The following is a 17,500-nucleotide window of genomic DNA, read 5'->3' on the forward strand; positions in this document are numbered from 1 at the left end:
GCTTGCACATCACTGTTAGAGCTAGGAAATGTCATGGATTGAGTAAAATGTGGTGATTTTCACTTAACAATGCTTTTGCTTAACAACAAATTTTGAGCTCAATTGTGGTCATAGGTCTCTATCTGTCTGTCTGTCTGTCTGTCTTCCTTTCCTGTCTGTCTGCGCCCCCCTCCTGTCCCCTCCCCGGGTAAATTACAGAGTCAATACTGTATTGTTTTTTTATTTAAGGTTACAAAGCAAATGAAGAATCATTTTGAGTATTCTTTAAAATTTCTTCAGTGAGATCCATAGCTAATCTGGCCAAAAAAAATTCACCTGGCAAAAAAATTTATTGTTGACATTAGGCACAGCCAGAGAGATGTTTTAAAAGGCAAACAAACTGTCAAAAAAGTATGTTTTTTAAAAATATAATATTTTGGTTGTTGAATTTAATTCTGCCTTGGCACGGAGCAGCCCCCGCAGATGGGTGACTGGCAAGGACCACGCATTCCCATCTTTGTGTCCGCTGGGGTTAAAGGAAAGTTTAGGGACCCCCGCCCCTTGGAGAAATGCCTCGTTGGTGACATTCTGAGCGTTTTTGCCTCCCCACTCCGAAAACCCCACTTCTCGGCAGCTTGGCGAGGCTGAGAGGAGAGTGATTTTAAAAGGCACTCTCAGCTTGGGGTTTTCTCCCCGCTGAAATGTTGCTCGCCCGCCGCCCTCAACACCCGCTTTGTCCTCGACCCGGCAGAAGAAAACCGCGTCCTTTCCTGTTGCTCTCTTCCCGAGAGGTGGGGTGAGAGGGTGTTGAGAAGACAAGCAAGAATCCACCCACCCCCCCACACACACACCTCATCGGCTTTTCCCCCCTCTAGCGCGGCATTGGAGTGTTTGGCTGGCTCCTTTTCTTGCGGGGAGAGGGGGGAAAAGCTGGGGGGGGGGATTCTTGCTTCTATCTTCTCGCCACCCCCCCCCCTACACCTCACCGGCTTAGGAATGTCGTTGCCTCCCACAGCCACTTCCCCACGCGCTTCGGATGTGCCTGCCTTTCCTACAGCGAAGACAGGCGGCACCTTCCCGAAGGGCTCAGCTAAGCGGGTGGGGGAAGGGCTGGCCATTTGCCGCCTCTCTCCGCTGTAGGAGGGGCAGGCGCAAGCAAAGCGATGTCCCAAAGCGGTCTCCGGGAAGGGACCGAGGGAAAGGCAATCGTCTGCCTTTCCTTCAGTCCGAAAGAGGAGGCAAATGCCCCGCCTTCCCCCAGCCGGTTAACTTGAAGCGCTCGGTTAACTGGCTGGGGGAAGGCGGGGCATTTGCCTTCTCTTTCGGGCTGAAGGAAAGGCAGACGATTGCCTTTCCCTCGGTCGCTTCCCGGAGACCGCTTTGGGACATCGCTTTGGGAGAGGTTTAAGAAGCAAGAATCCCCCCCCCCCAAGCGAAACGGCTTTTTTCTTGTTTAGCGCGTCGTTCGAGTGGTTGGCTCTTGCGTGCAAGCAAAGGAACCTGCCAACCACTCGAACGCCACGCTAAACAAGAAAAAAGCCGTTTCGCTGGGGGGGGGGGGATTCTTGCTTCTTAAACCTCTCCCAAAGCGATGTCCCAAAGCGGTCTCCGGGAAGCGACCGAGGGAAAGGCAATCGTCTGCCTTTCCTTCAGCTCAAAAGAGAAGGCAAATGCCCTGCCTTCCCCCAGCCAGTTAACCGAGCGCTTCAAGTTAACCGGCTGGGGGAAGGCGGGGCATTTGCCTCCTCTTTCGGGCTGAAGGAAAGGCAGACGATTGCCTTTCCCTCGGTCGCTTCCCGCAGACCGCTTTGGGACATCGCTTTGGGAGAGGTTTAAGAAGCAAGAATCCCCCCCCCCCAGCGAAACGGCTTTTTTCTTGTTTAGCGTGGCGTTCGAGTGGTTGGCAGGTTCCTTTGCTTGCACGCAAGAGCCAACCACTCGAACGCCGCGCTAAACAAGAAAAAAGCCGTTTCGCTGGGGGGGGGGGGATTCTTGCTTCTTAAACCTCTCCCAAAGCGATGTCCCAAAGCGGTCTCCAGGAAGCGGCTTAGGGAAAGACAGCCGTCTGCCTTTGCTTCAGCTCCAAAGAAGTTCTGGGAGAGGGGGCAACTGCCCGGTTAAGAAGCAAGAATCTACCCCCTAGCCAAACGGCTTTTTTCTTGTTTAGCGTGGCGTTCGAGTGGTTGGCTCTTGCGTGCAAGCAAAGGAACCTGCCAACCACTTGAACGCCGCGCTAAACAAGAAAAAAGCCGTTTGGCTAGGTGGATTCTTGCTTCTTGACCGGGCAGTTGCCGCTTCTTTCTAGCTGAAGCAAAGGCAGACGGCTGTCTTTCCCTCAGCCGCTTGCGCCCTCTTGTGGTGACATGTCAGTCACCCGATTATAAGTCGAGGTCGGGTTTTTCAGCCCATTTTTGGGCTAAAAAAACCCGACTTATACTCGAGTATATACGGTAATTGTATTTGGCCATAAGATGTCAGTAAAATTTATATTCAAGGTCACCTGTAATAAGTGGAATTTATTTATTTATTTGTTTGTTTGTTTTTTCATCCATCCGTCCATCCATTTATTTATTTAAATCAGTTTTACCCCATACTAAAATGTCTTACAAAGTTTAATATTCATCTTAATACAATAATCTTCAGATTAAAGTATTTAATAAAACTAAGAATTTTTATGGTAAAAAGTTAAAGCTAGCCCTGATATAAGAAAAAATAAATCTAAAATCAAAAAGGCACATACACCCACATTTTATTGGATATCTGAGTATCAAGATAAAAGGTAAAGCAGAATAATAATAATAATAATAATAATAATAATAATAATAATAATAATAATAATAATTTTTTAGTTTTGTATGCCACCCCTCTCCGAGTCTTTTGGGAATCCTAAAGATTTGGCTGTGTTTCCAGGCCTGGATTATGGTGTCTGAAGAATCCATATTCAGTCTTTTTTCTGAAGGTTGAGTGAGAGTGCTATTTTTATTCAGGCAATATTATAGGCTAATATATTTATGGACCCCTCGCATCCTGCACATAATTTGTTTCAACTCCTACCCTCAAAACATCACTATAGAGCATTGCACACCAAAACAACTAGACAAAGGAACAGTTTTTTCCCCTAACGCCATCACTCTGCTAAACAAATAATTTCTTCACCGCTGTCAAACCATTCACTAAGGCTGCATTTTCATTGTTCTTATCATCCATCTCCTCCCACTTATGACTGTACTTCTAACTTATTGCTTATATCCTTATGATTTATATTAATGTTGATCGTTTTCTGATCGCTTATTTGAACCCTATGACAATTATTAAGTTGTAATTATTGATTGCTTATTTGAACCCTATGACAATCATTAAGTGTTGTACCTTATGATTCTTGACAAACATATCTTTTCTTTTATGTACACAGAGAGCATATGCACCAAAGACAAATTACTTGTGTGTCCAATCACACTTGCCCACTCTCTCTGTTGCCAGCCATCACTCCAAGACCTGAGGACCCAGGGCTGCCTTGTCCTACTCCTCCAATAGTTCCTCTGGGGTCAGAGAGGCCACAGCATCCTCCTCCCATGGCCCTGGCTCCAACTCATCCTCTTCCTCAGACCCAGGCTCCGATGGGGCTATGACATTAGGAAAGGAATTTCCCTGAGTGCTGTATGTATGTTTTTTCTAAAAGCATTCATTTCCTCTCTTTATCATTGCTTGAAAGATATATTCCATTAAGCGAGTCAATTACAATCACTTAAGGACTGCTTATTAAAGCAAGAGAGAGAAGATAGAGCACGTTCTAAGAGACAAAAAGAAGAGATTTTGACTATGTGGGAATGAAAAGATATCAATTTGTAACAGTTTGAAGAGACATCGAGTAGCAAATGGCAGAACTGTGTTGTCCTGAAATATGTATTTGCTATGATTTGTGTATAAAATATGGTATACATTTTACAAAAAGCATATCTTAATATAGAATATAGAACTTACTTTTGAGAGATCTTTAACTGTCTCTGTTTTTCCTGTACCAGCTGGCCCAGCAAGACAGCATCCTAGATTTAATTGTAGTGCTCCAGTAATGGTTAACCAACATTGATCAGTAAGAGGCGTGATAACCAATCGTGGACAGCAGCCTAAATATTCATAACCATATTCAAAGGAAGCATAACCTTGAGTAACTGTGCACAGGTTGCATTCGTGCCATTTGTAACGCAGCTGCCTAAACAAAACGTGTTTACATAGCAGTTAATGACTCATATGAATTATCAAATGTTACAGGTATCAGATTATACAAGTATACAAATTCTGTGTTGAATTTTTCAGTATACAAAAATCAATCCAAAAATCCATTAAATACAAAGTTATGCTAAAAAATTAGGAAAATGAGGTATCTGGGAACTGGTGTGTTATAAAGATTGAAATACAAAATCAGGAATAGGGACTTCTCCATCATTCTCCCAAGCCCCTGAAATCCTGACAAGAAGCAATGGATGGAAACTAATCAAGGAGAGAAGCAACCTAAAATTTCCTGACAGTTAATCAGTGAAACAACTTGTCTTCAGAAATTGTGAATGCTCCAACAGTGGAAGTTTTGAAGAAGAGATTGGACAACTATTTGTTTTACATGGTATAGGTTGGCTTTCTGCCTGTGGAAGAGGTTGGACTAAAAGACCTGTAAGGTTTCTTCCTATTCTGTTATTCTGACTCCCAGATTCTAACCCTTCCGCAGGCATAGAAACTAGCTGGATGATCTTGGCCATTCATTCCCTCTCGCTCTTAAATGGTATCAGACTTTGTAAATGGTGTCTGAAGATTAAAACCTGTCCCATCGTGCATTTTTCACATGAACTACATGAGCGCAGAGGAAAACAAGCAAGGACAAACTCTAAGAAAAGAGTACTGTACAATGAAATATCTAAAAGCAAGCTTTTATTTTAGTGACAGGGATGTGAACATTCTGTTCATGAATAAACATCCTGCACTGGCATGAGTTTACCTCAAGATAAAGCTAAGCTTTTATACATAATACACTGCTTCAAATGTCTTATTTATGTGAAACATTTACATTCAAATGTCAACATAAGCCAGATTTTTTTAAAAAAAAACAACAACAACCTGTTGGAAAAAGTAATGCAATTGTATACTACTTTGATTTTTCATGCCAGTGGAAAATACCAGGATGGTTTATGGTAAATTACAGTTATGCTAAAAGTATTAAAAGGTTCTTAGTACTTTCAGAGAGAAAGAGAAAAAAAGTCTTTATTTCCACTTGCTCCATATCCATATTCCATATTCTCAAGGGCTGAAAAGTAGGCAATTTGACTAGATTTTTTTTTTAAATTACAGAACAAGAAAAGGCTAGTTAGCTTAACCTCAGTTATGGAGACAACATTTGAAATTATCACTAACACAGAATATTGAGAAACATAGATCCCGCCTCACTAAAAAGAAATCAACACTGCTTCTACAAAATTGCTAACAAAACATCTACACTTTTAAAGGGTAAGATTCCAGCATGAAAATTTATGGAACAGAAATAGAAGTATCACACAGTTGTAACTCCCAAGTTGTCTTGAAGACCAGGCACACATAGAGCGTGTTATAGTAATTCAGGTAAGAGGTGACTAAGGCAGTGTATTCTGCATATCTACTTGGAACCCCTGGGTAAAATGAAATACTATTACATCTGAAATTAAATATCTGCTTTGCATATTACATTTACATTTTGGTTTATTCAAAATACAGTACTTATTCTTAAATATATCTTAGCATTTAAGGTAAACTCTTAAACTATACCTTGTCCATTCAAAAGCTTTAATGCCAATCTCTTGATCTATCAGTAAAGATAATATATCTCTATTATGGATGGACAAAGAAATCAAAGCTTCTAAAGTGCTTTGCTTGTGGTAGGGAAGAATATCTGATGCTATCTCTGTAAGTTGCTCTAGAACGTTGATCAGATCATCCAGGTCTTCTATCATCTCCTTTTTTGAATTAGAACTCAACATAGCTGTTTCACATTCTTGAGAAAACTTTATGTGACTCTAAAAGTGAAATACTATATTAGTAATGATAATAACTGTTTAAATTATTTACTTGTATTTACTTGTAAATAATGTAATTTCTTGAGATAGGAGAGTATTTAAACATCCTTCAGAGTATCCCTCATTAGATTAAGGCAAGGCATGTTAAAATGTATTCCCCTTATTCCCTAAATCAAACTTGACGAAAGGGAAAGAAATCAAATTTAAGTCCTAAGAATAGAAGGAATAAAAAGATTCCAAATGATATGGAACATAGTATAGGAAAAAAGTTGAAACCTAATAAGGCAAAAAAAACCTAGTTGTTCCCCAGACAATTATATCTGGTTGTTTGTTAACTTCTATACTTACTCTGGGTAGGATTATACCTCCTGAAACAGCAGGTCCACAACCTGAAGTTGTGGTTGGTATATTAATTGCAAGCCTCCTTAAAATGGAAGGTTCTAATAGCAATCATTCATATATTGGACATCTCTAGAGACTAGAATTCCACCTTGGCAATATACTTTACATGGGCTTCCTAGCCTACTCAGAAACATCAATTGGTGCAAATTACAGTGGTTCACATCTATGTTGTAATTAATACGTACTTTCTTGAAATCAACAAATGAGAACAATTCTTTTTCATATGCATACATTTCTCAAAAGTTTGCTAATAAAGCAAAACTCTGCTCTGCAAACATTTATCAGGATAAAACCACATCACATTTCTGAAATATTGTTCATTGTCATCCTTCTAAGTACACATAACTCATTAAATCTTTAGTAATTTTTGCATTCTTTCTTGCATTCTCCTTCTGTATAGGAGAGTAATACCAACATTCTTTCCTTAGGCACAGAGGCCGTTTTCACTTATATGCCATACAACCACTCCCAAACAAATATCTGGCATAGGATCAGAATACCTACGGGACCGTCTTCTGCCTCATGTATTCTAGCAGCCAATTAGGTCTCACAAAGTTGGCCTTCTCTAGGTCCCATCAGCTGGGCAATGCTGTCTGGTGGGGCCTAGGAGAAAAGCCTTCTCTGTGGTGGCCTCAGCTCTTTGGAATCATTTTGCAAGGTTTAAAAAACTGACATTTGACAGCAGGTCTGGGGCTGTTTTGTGTTAACACCTTGCTCCGGCCAATGATATGGATGTACATGATGGGAGGAATGTGGATGAGTGATTTTTAAGAACTAGGGTTTTTAGTCTACATTTTAGATTTGGGTTTCTTATATGTTCTATTTTTGTATTTTTGTATTTTTGTATTGATTCTTGTTGTGAGCCGCCCTGAGTCTACAGAGAAGAACGGCATAGAAGTCCAAATAATAAATAAATAAATAAATAAATAAATAAATTATTTATCCAGTTATATCATCTATATTTACAGTCTTATTTTTAAACAACATTCTTACAGATGTTATAATTCATTTTTTCTTCCCATTTTCTTGAACATTGTTATGTTTTTTTCTAACTCTAACTTGAGGACCTTAATTCATCAAGTTGTCAGCTCACAAACAGCCCACAATCAATCATTTAAGGGTGACCAGGCAGACAATCAACAATAGTAGATGAGGTGGATTCAGATGCTGAGGGCTAGATCCTGGCAAGCGTCTAGACTTTTGCTAAGTTTTAATTTTATTTATTAATTTAAAATATTTATAAAGCCACACATGTTTCAACCAGGTACAGTTAATATAGTTACCATATTTTTCGGTGTATAAGATGCACCTTTTTACTCCCCAAAACAGGATGAAAACATGGGTACGTCTTATACACCAAATGTATCCCCACCCAGCTACCTCCATCCTTTGGTGTCTACCTTGCAAACTTACCTCCTTGCAGCAAAAAGAATAGCCCAGAGCCTGATTAGCATATGCAATTGAGTATCAGCCTCAGACACACAGCTAATTCAGAAACAGGCAAGCCAAATGCTAGAATTGAAAGTGAAACTAGCTACAAGGAGTCAAATTGCCCCGAGATAGACTGCTGGCAATGTTAGACTGTTGAAACTGCTAGGAGGTAAATCAATTACTATAAATATCTATAGAATGTTCAAATTATTAGACTTATTTTTAAAAGACTGCTTTATTATTGTTTTAGACAACTTGAGAGCATATGCACCAAGACAAATTCCTTGTGTGTCCAATCACACTTGGCCAATAAAGAATTCTATTCTATTCTTTTCTATTCTATTGTATTCTTAACAAAATGAAGAAGCTTTTTAAAATAAATGCTTGATCCGAAGATGCCCAGTACTATTGCATCTTCTTTTTAATAGCAGAGAATAACTATACTTCCGGAAAGCCATATCAAATTTAAAGATTTATAATCAGATGTATAATCTGAAATGTAACAGTGTCCCTTTTAGTACAGTCATACCTCGTCTTACGAACCTAATTGGTTCCAGGGGGAGGTTCGTAAGACGAAAAGTTCGTAAGACGAAACATTGTTTCCCATAGGAAACAATGTAAAGTCAATTAATCCGTGCAACAAACCCCCCCCCTGCAAAAAAACGCTGCCGCCCGGCTGTCACCTTTTAAAACAGCCGGGCGGCTTCCCTGTCTCTCTCTCTCTCCTTCCTCCTCCTCCTCCTCTTCCTCCTCCTCCCGTATTCCGCCTCCCTCCCAGCCCGCTAGGCAGGCCGGTGGTCCCCGTCACGGAGCACAGCCATGTGGGCTCCGCTCTGTTCCCTGCCGGTCCAATTGAGGGGCCGGCGGTCTCCACCAGGGAGAGCTTCCTGGCTTTCGTTCTTGTTGGATTCGTGAGCTTTCATGCCCAGGAAGCTCTCCGAGCTCGGGAAGGAGCCCACGGTCAGTCGGCTGCGGGCGGGAGGAAAGCGAATGCCTCCCTTTGTTGCGCTGCTGCCAGCATGGCCTAGCTGGCAGCGGAAGATGTAACTGAGCCCACGGGGCTGGGCTCCACTCCCCCTCTTACCAGCCCAGCAGGCAGCCGCCGCAGAAGGCTCCGTTCTGTTCCCTGCCGGCCCGATTGAGGGGCCGGCAGTCTCCGCCACGGGCTCCGTTACATCTTCCGCTGCCAGCCAGGCCATGCTGGCGGCAGCGCAACAAAGAGGTATTCGCCTTCCTCCCGCCTGCAGCCGACTGACCGTGGGCTCCTTCCCGAGCTCGGAGAGCTTCCTGGTTTTCGTCCTTGTTGGATTCGCGAGCTTTCATGCCCAGGAAGCTCTCCGACAGGCGCTTAACTCCTCCCATCCATCCAGAAGCCGAAAGTTCTGCCCTTTGTTCACCAGCCTCCACGTTTTTCTTTCGGCTTCGGGCTGGACAGGAGAAGCTAAGCAGCCGGAGACGTTGCCAGCCCAGAAGCAGGAGGCGCAGGATCGGGCCGGCGGCAGGCGCAGGGTGAGGCAGCAGGTCTGCATCCTGGGCAGGCGGGCGGGCGGCGGGCGAGGAGGCGCGGCCGAGCGGGCCCGGCTCAGGCTCTGGCTAGACCTCCAGTGAGGACGGGGCGGGCACCAGCTGGGCGCTGCGGGGGTGGTGCGTCCGACTCGGGGCTGGCGGCGCCCGACGCAGCGGGGAACATCAGCGCGGGAGGCAGGAGAGGACCGAGCGAAGTGAGCAGAACCTCCGCTGTCGCCGTCACGCCCGGCTTGGCTTCCTTGGCCGCCACAGGCACCACGTGCAGCAATCTTCCGGGCCGGCGAGGCTCAGCGGCTGGAGCCCCGGCCGAGCCTCCCAGGCCAGGCGGCCGCCTTCCGTCGCTGAGCCTCGCCGGCCCGGAAGATCGCAACGCGCATTGCTTGCGGTGGCCAGGGCAGCCAAGCTGGGCATGGCGGCTACAGCGGCGGTTCTCCTCACTTCGCCCGGTCCTCTCCTGCCTCCTGCGCTGATGTTCCCCGCTGCGTTGGGCGCCGCCAGCCCCAAGTTGGATGCACCCTCGCCGCCGCGCCCAGCCGCTGCCCGCCCCGTCCTCACTGGAGGTCTAGCCGGAGCCTGAGCCGGGCCCGCTCGGCCACGCCTCCTCGCCCGCCGCCCACCCACCCAGGATGCAGACCTGCTGCCTCGCCCCACGCCCGCCGCCGGCCCGATCCTGCGCCTCCTGCTTCCCCCCCCAGCCAAAAATACAAAGGCGGTCTGCCGCCGCCCGCGGAGCAATGGGAAGCTGAAGCCGCCGGCGGTTTCAGACTCCCTTTGCTCCAGGCTGCTCCGCCCTGCCTGTCATGCGGCGGCAGACCGTCTTTGTGTTTTTCGCTGGGGGGGAGAGCAGGAGGACCTTCCTGACTCCCTCCCCCAGCGCTGGACCTCCTGCCCTCTCTCCCAGACAAAACCCCAAAGTGGCCTCCCGAACCCGAACGTTTCTGTCTTACGAACCTTCCACCACCGCCGAGAAGCCCCGCCGCCGGCTGTCAACTTTTAAAACAGCCGGGGGGCTTCCCAGCAGCCTCCCGAAGCCGAATGCCAAACCCGAACATCCGGGTTCGGCTTCGGGAGGCTGCTAGGAAGCCCCCCCGGCTGTTTTAAAAGGTGACAGCCGGGCTGCGGGGCTTCCCAGCAGCCTCCCGAACGCCGAACCCGGAAGTTCAGGTTTGGCGTTTGTAACACGAAAAAAGTTCGTAAGAAGAGGCAAAAATTTTAAGAAACCCGGGTTCGTATCTCGGGTTGTTCGTAAGATGAGGGGTTCGTATCTTGAGGTACCTCTGTATTAAGATAAGGCAGCTGAGTTAGTCATGTTTGGAATAGATCTGTTTAAATAATTGAGAGGAGTTAGCGTGATTACATTTAAGAAAACTTTCTGGGATTAATATACTACCATAATGTACTTTTCTCCAATTCTTTGCTATTTTTATGAGTCAGGCACACATGCACAGAAATACCCAGCAAACAGTGTATATCATCTGTGCTGTTTTCTGTTTGCTCTTTGGCAAACAGAGAGGCAGAGGCCTTTTTTTCTTGTTTTCCTCCCCCAAAACTAAGGTGCGTCTTATATTTCAGTGCATCTTATACTCTGAAAAATATGATAAATAGTACTATATTTTGCTTACCACAATCAATATCACCTGTCCTGGGTGGGTAAAAAACCATTCTTTAAATTCCATTTGATTCCATTCTGTAATTCCAACTTCTATAAACCTTAAAGTATATTATATAGTCAGAAAAACATGAAATTTTTGAAAAATTACTTTTTTACAAGTTACTCAACTATCTCCAGGTTATTTAAAGGTAGATTGTTGATAATAGAATTACATATATTTTTCAAAGAGACAGGGATATATTGCTCAAAATATATAATGCCCTCATAACATTAATATTAATACTGTATTTAATATCCTTCATGCTACAGTATACTGATGACAAAGAATTGTCACCAATAGCACAAACTGGAGAGCACTCTGATCTCATTATTATATTCTGGTCCCAGGGTGTGGATGTGGAAAATTATTCAGCCCTTCAATTTTGTTCTTCAACTGAATGATCATGATTGCTCTCAATCATCAATAAATATTTTAAAGATGAGTTTGTTTTGAACAAACTGCATACCAATTTTAAAAAACCTGATGACTTTAACATATACTTACTTTCTTACCATATTGCACATGGTATTCTCAACATTTTTAAGCCACTGTTCGGCAGAACCTCTAATACGAACACCTCTATGAAACAATATTTTAAAATTCAGTTTTTAGCAATAAAGACACATTTTAATGTTTTATATTTCTATATATTAGTAATTATTTATTTATTTATTCAATTTACAAAATTGAATTCAAAATACAAAATTCAAAATACACTTTACAATGGCCAGTATCTAAAATTTGAAAACAAAAATATATTTTGGGGATACAACTTTATTTTGTCCTGAAACTAAATCAATTTTTCAAGAACAAATAACAGTTTGCAGACTTGTGCCCAAGCCTGGCGGACAGTGGAACACAGTCATTTTTTAGCTATATTGAGGGATTTATAAGATTATCTGGCTGCTATGTATTAATTTGTTGTTTATTTTAATATTTAGTATTTTTAGTTTGTATTATGTACTTGAGATAGATGGCTATATAAATTTCATCAAGAGATTATTTTCCCCAGCTTTGTGAGGAACAGTATCTGCATGGTTGGAGATTCACCTTCAAAGATTAGCACACACAGCATGTAAAAGCAACACTCTTTCTCTCTTTTATCATTTCTCTTTCCTTCATGTCTTCTCTGTGTTCTGAACAGGAAGATAAATGCAAATGTGTTAAGGTAAGTGGGAGAAGGAAGGAAGGAAGGAAGGAAGGAAGGAAGGAAGGAAGGAAGGAAGGAGCTATGGGTGTGGCACTGGACTTGAGAATTAAAGCTTAAGATGCTTGAAAGTTGTTTATTGTTTATGATGGAAGCATATGAGATTCTTCTGCATGAAAGATCCCCCCCCCTTCCTTTTCTATCTATTTCATTTTTTAAAGTTATTGGGCCTTTGGAATGATATTCCCCCACAAAATTTGAAGAGGTTCCAACCTATTGGTATTCCAAAGGGCCTTGAAGATTTGAAAGGACCTTAACAATCTGGCTATTCGTCCAGGTCTTTTTTTTTTTTTTGGCCATTATTATTTTTTCATCTTGAGCTTTTTTATAGTTCTTAGTTTTTAAATGTTTTAACAGTTGTAAATTGCCCAGAGTTGCAGGGAGTTGGGAGGTATATAAATTAAATTTACAATTATTATCTGTTCACAACCATGTGAAATGTTCTTTAGCTGTTGGCCTTCATATGTACCGAGTTATTCTCAAGAAACTCTACAAATCATTAGGCGGCTTACAATAAGACAGAAGTATCTTATTCAATTGAACGATCTTAAATAGTTCCTATCCATATCATTCATTTATAACAAATTTAGTACTGTATACTATACTCTCCTTTACATGTTATTATTATAATCAGTAGTGAGTTCTAAAACTCTTTTTACTACTGTTTTGCATGTGTGCTCACTCGCATGACACTTCCGTGTATGCGCAGAAGCATCCTGGGAGGATGGGTGGAGGTTCCTGCTGTCAGCACTACTGTTTCTTAGAACAGGGACAAACCAGGAGCAACCCACCATTGGCATTTATTAATTCTATTTCTTGGAATCAAAAATATACTGTAAAATTGAAAAAATGCTTGCATGTCTGTCAAAACATTTCCTTATTGCATTTGATTTATATTTGATTAATTTCAAGTAACAGCATATTGTACTTTGGTATTAGAAGAATCTCTCCTTCAGCAGATTTGATCATTAAAACCACCGGAGGTGTCTGATGTTGCGGGCGTATATATAACTTCCTCACATTTGAAAAACATTTCATAAGATGAGGCTGTAACACAGATATGAGGCAAATATTATTTATTTGATAGAGGAATTAGAAAGTAATGATAAAAAATATATGTTCACAAAATCTAATAGTAATTAGCATATAAAAATACATGATTGCATTAAAATGGCTAAACTGACAGTTTATATATCTGATATTGAACATTACCTGTACAACCTCAGGACTTTTACTTTCAGCTACTATTTCAAGGAGTTCTGAATTGCTGAGAAAATAAAATCTTGGGAAAATCATACGTTTAACTTCAAGATACTCCTGACAAAAAATTAGAAAGTAGATTTTTTAAAAAATTGAAAATAATAAAGTGAAATAAAATTATAATATTTATATACATACTAGTAAAAGAGAAACATTAGGACAGGGGATGGAAAGCACTCTGGTGCACTTATGCGTGCCCCTTACTGACCTCTCTGGAATTGGGAGAGGTCAACAGTGGATAGTCTAAGGGTAAAGTTTTGTGGGTTAGGTGATGATACTACAGACTCTGGTAGTGAGTTCCGTGCATCAACTACTCAATTACTAAAGTGGTACTTCCTGCAGTCAAGTTTAGAGTGGTTTAATGTAAGTTTGTATCTATTGTGTGCTCATGTGTTGTGCTTGAAGCTGAAGGAGTTGTTGACAAGAAGGACATTGAAGCAGATGATTTTATGGACGATGCTAAGGTCGTGTTTAAAGCGATGTAGTTCTAAGCTTCCTAAACCTAGGATTGTAAATCTAGTTGTGTACGGTATTCTGTTGCAAGTGGAGGACTCTTCTATTAAAGTATCTCTGGACATTTTCTAGAGTGTCTATGTCCAAACTACGGTCTATATTTGAGGATTGGTCTGGTGAAAGTTTTGTATGATCTGGTTAGTAATGTGAGATTAGCGGAGCAGAAGCTACGTCGGATTAGCATAACAACTCTTGAAGCCTTTTTGGTGATGTTGTTGCAGTGGGCTTTGACACTTAGGTCATTTGATATGAGCATTCCAAAGTCTTTTATGGAGTGAGGGTTGTCTGTAAGGTCTTGTTTATTCAGCTTGTATTTGATGTTCTGATTCTTTTTGCCAATGTGTAGGACAGAGCATTTTTGGCTTGAGATTTGGAGTTGCCCGATGTTTGACCATTCAGGCACAAAGTCAAGGTCTTTTTGGAGAGTAGCTGTGTTATCGGTGGTGTTGAAATGTTTTACATCATCAGCGAAGAGATGTAGGAATTCAGTAGGAATTCAGACATCTTGTTAATTACGCTTCTTGCCTTGATTAGTTTGCATTTGAGATTGGTTTTGAATATGAGATCCGTTTTGGATTGGATTGAGAAAGTAAAGGGCGCGCTTTACTATTCTTGGTTGGTGTTGCTTGGGATGTCGATTTGTTATTGAAGGATGTAGCATGGATTGTGGGTCTTGAATTTGATGCATTCCGCACAGTAATCTATATCTTACCAGTCATCAAACAGCTACTCAGCATGTCAGCCATTATAGCTTAACTAACTGTATAACTATACTCTCAAACAGATCACAAAATGCCAGGTATGAATTTTAACAATCAGCTCTTACAAGCTATTATGAGCCAATTCCAGCACACCACTGCTCATACAATACCGATAGAAAACATGTATCTGAAGTACATGTCATCTTCACCCATTAACAATTTGTTGGTTAACATAATAAACTACAACTTTTTATATAAATTGTTATTCATCTATTAGTTCTTAACTTTTTCATAGCAATATAAAATGGGGTGATTATTTAATTTGGAAACATTTAAGTACTTTAGAAATCTAAAATTTGTGAAATCTAGAATATCCTGACCCATATCATTTTTGTGAATGTGTGAATTAAAGTCTAATGTTTCTTTGAATTTCACAGATGTCTGAATTTTAGTATGCTATTCTTTCTAAAAAGTACTCAAATGCAACTTGGAATTAACAATTTTAATATAAAATATAATCAGAAGCTAATTTAAGTTAAACAGGTTAAAGAAGAGCTGGGGTAGTGAAGCAGGGAGAGTGCTGTACTGCAGGCCATTGAAGCTAACTGTAGATCTATAGGTCAGCGGTTCAAATCTCATCACCGGCTCAAGGTTGACTCAGCCTTCCATTCTTCTGAGGTGGGTAAAATGAGGACCTGAATTGTGGGGGAATATGCTGGCTCTGATAAAAAGTGCTATTGCTAACATGTTGTAAGCCGCCCTAAGTCTGAATGAATGAATGAATGAATAATTAAATAATTAAATAAATAAACAAACAAACAAACAAACAAACAAACTCTTCTGGCAGACATTTAATACTTAATATGTTAACAATTATATCACTGCATTATTTACAGTATTGTGCTCTTTTTTTCTTTTTTTGTATTTTACTCTGAAAACAATTGCCAATACTAAAGAGACAGGCAGAATAACAGGTTTGTGTGTGTGTGTGTGTGTGTGTGTGTGTGCGTGTAATAAATTTGTCTATGGGCGTGACCTAAGAAAAAAAGGCCACAGTCTTAAAAGTGCATCCCAGTTCCTACCCATTTCTCTTTGCAAGAGGAATAAAACTATAGCTCCTACAACAACAGAACGCTATGCATAGTGTATAGACGCTAGTCTATACTTTCTGTCTTTTCCCATTTACAAAATTATATTCATTTCTTGCCAGATATTAGAGATTCTTTGACTTACCTCAAGAGCCTTCTGTATTTTTTCTAATGATGCATTGTTGCTCTGCAGAATTTCAAAAATTCCACTTGTTGTAGTTGCCTTAAGAACATTTAGAGTCTCTTCTGCAAATGTCATGATTTCTTTCCATTTGTTATCAACTACAGAAAAGAGACTGGCTTCTTCTGGAAGTTGTCTATTATTAAATCATATGTATATGTATATGAATATGTATATGATACACACATGGGGGAAAAATCTAATCTCCAAATTTAAATTTATAAAAAATGTATTAATATGTTAAGCTATGTGCTTAGGCAAAGAAGCAAAATTTTATGCTAATTTTCCATAGCAAAAACTAACTTAGAAAGAAAAAAACCTTAGTAACATGCAATATCACATCTGAAATGAAAAGAAATGAAAATTATTTATAAAAGTAATCAAACAATATTTAGCATGGGTTATTACATTAGAACAGAATTTTCAAACTTTTCAGTCTATAGAACATGTCATTTAAAAATATCCTGGAATTCCTGATCTAGAAATAAAGTTCAAACAAATGTCTGTGTTTTGTGCATAACACTTTTTCCATATATGTAGAAACATGTGCACATGCATACTCCTCCTGCAAGAAGCAGCAGCAGCACAATGCTCAGACATAGATCCTGACCACTAGGATTGAATGGGATATTCCTTAGGAAAAGCTGCTCTGAAAAAAAAGGGAAAGTCATATTTGGTAGGGTTTCTTTGATCCTTTCTGATTTGCCTTGGATGGTGCTCAAAAGTGGATTTTGCAAGAATTTATTGTTGTATGCTCAAAGAGCATTGAAGGAGGACTCAGCACCTGGATTCTACCCATGGTCTGGTAGTTCAGCAAATCCTGGAGCAAATATGACCCCACTTCCACAAGAATATTCATGACCACCAAGATCCCTTAATTTATTTTATATTTAAATTATATTAATGTTTAATGTAACACCGTTTCTCCAAAAAATCTTGATTATTGGCCAAGTTAAAGATATAAGAAGTATCTATTACTAGAGGTAGTTTATGTATAACAACACCGTTCATTTATATATTGTTTAGATGCCTTTTTAAAATTCAGAATCATTATTACAAAAATATATACTGATGCATATTAACAGAGTGCAAACTATTTTGAACTGAAAGCTGTTTCAAGGTCGAAATTGTATATTCCAACTTCACCTGAAGATTATTAATATAGCTGAACAAACAAGACCTTTCAGACAACCCTCACTCCGTAAAAGACCTTGGAATACTCAAATCAAATTACCTAAGTGCCGAAGCCCACTGCAGCAACATCGCCAAAAAGGCTTCAAAAGTTGTTAACCTAAACCCACATAGCTTCTGCTCCGGTAATCTGACACTACTAACCATACAAAACTTTCACCAGACCAATCCTCGAATACAGGTCCCTGTCCTAATGTTTCTCTCTTACTAGTATCATGTATATAAACATTGTTACATCTTTGTATACTACCAATACGTACTTGACAAAACAAACAAATAAATAAATAAAATATTGAATTTTACACTATTTTGAACAGAACTGCTTGAATACAA

General features: G+C 40.7%; 1 protein-coding gene across 1 annotated transcript in view; it reads right to left on the reverse strand.

Annotated features, from left to right (window-relative positions):
• Window positions 1-17,500, reverse strand: part of DNAH14 (dynein axonemal heavy chain 14) — a 217,941-nt gene that overhangs the window by 135,377 nt on the left and 65,064 nt on the right. The window contains exons 21-27 of the mRNA XM_070728172.1: window positions 15,941-16,112; window positions 13,446-13,550; window positions 13,162-13,280; window positions 11,531-11,605; window positions 10,997-11,084; window positions 5,767-6,014; window positions 3,961-4,189 (exon numbers count right to left, since the gene is read on the reverse strand). Of these exons, the coding sequence (XP_070584273.1) occupies window positions 3,961-4,189; window positions 5,767-6,014; window positions 10,997-11,084; window positions 11,531-11,605; window positions 13,162-13,280; window positions 13,446-13,550; window positions 15,941-16,112 (1,036 nt within the window). The remainder of the gene's footprint in view (window positions 1-3,960; window positions 4,190-5,766; window positions 6,015-10,996; window positions 11,085-11,530; window positions 11,606-13,161; window positions 13,281-13,445; window positions 13,551-15,940; window positions 16,113-17,500) is intronic.

The sequence above is a fragment of the Erythrolamprus reginae genome, chromosome 1, assembly GCF_031021105.1.
Source record: "Erythrolamprus reginae isolate rEryReg1 chromosome 1, rEryReg1.hap1, whole genome shotgun sequence".
Taxonomy (NCBI): domain Eukaryota; kingdom Metazoa; phylum Chordata; class Lepidosauria; order Squamata; family Dipsadidae; genus Erythrolamprus; species Erythrolamprus reginae.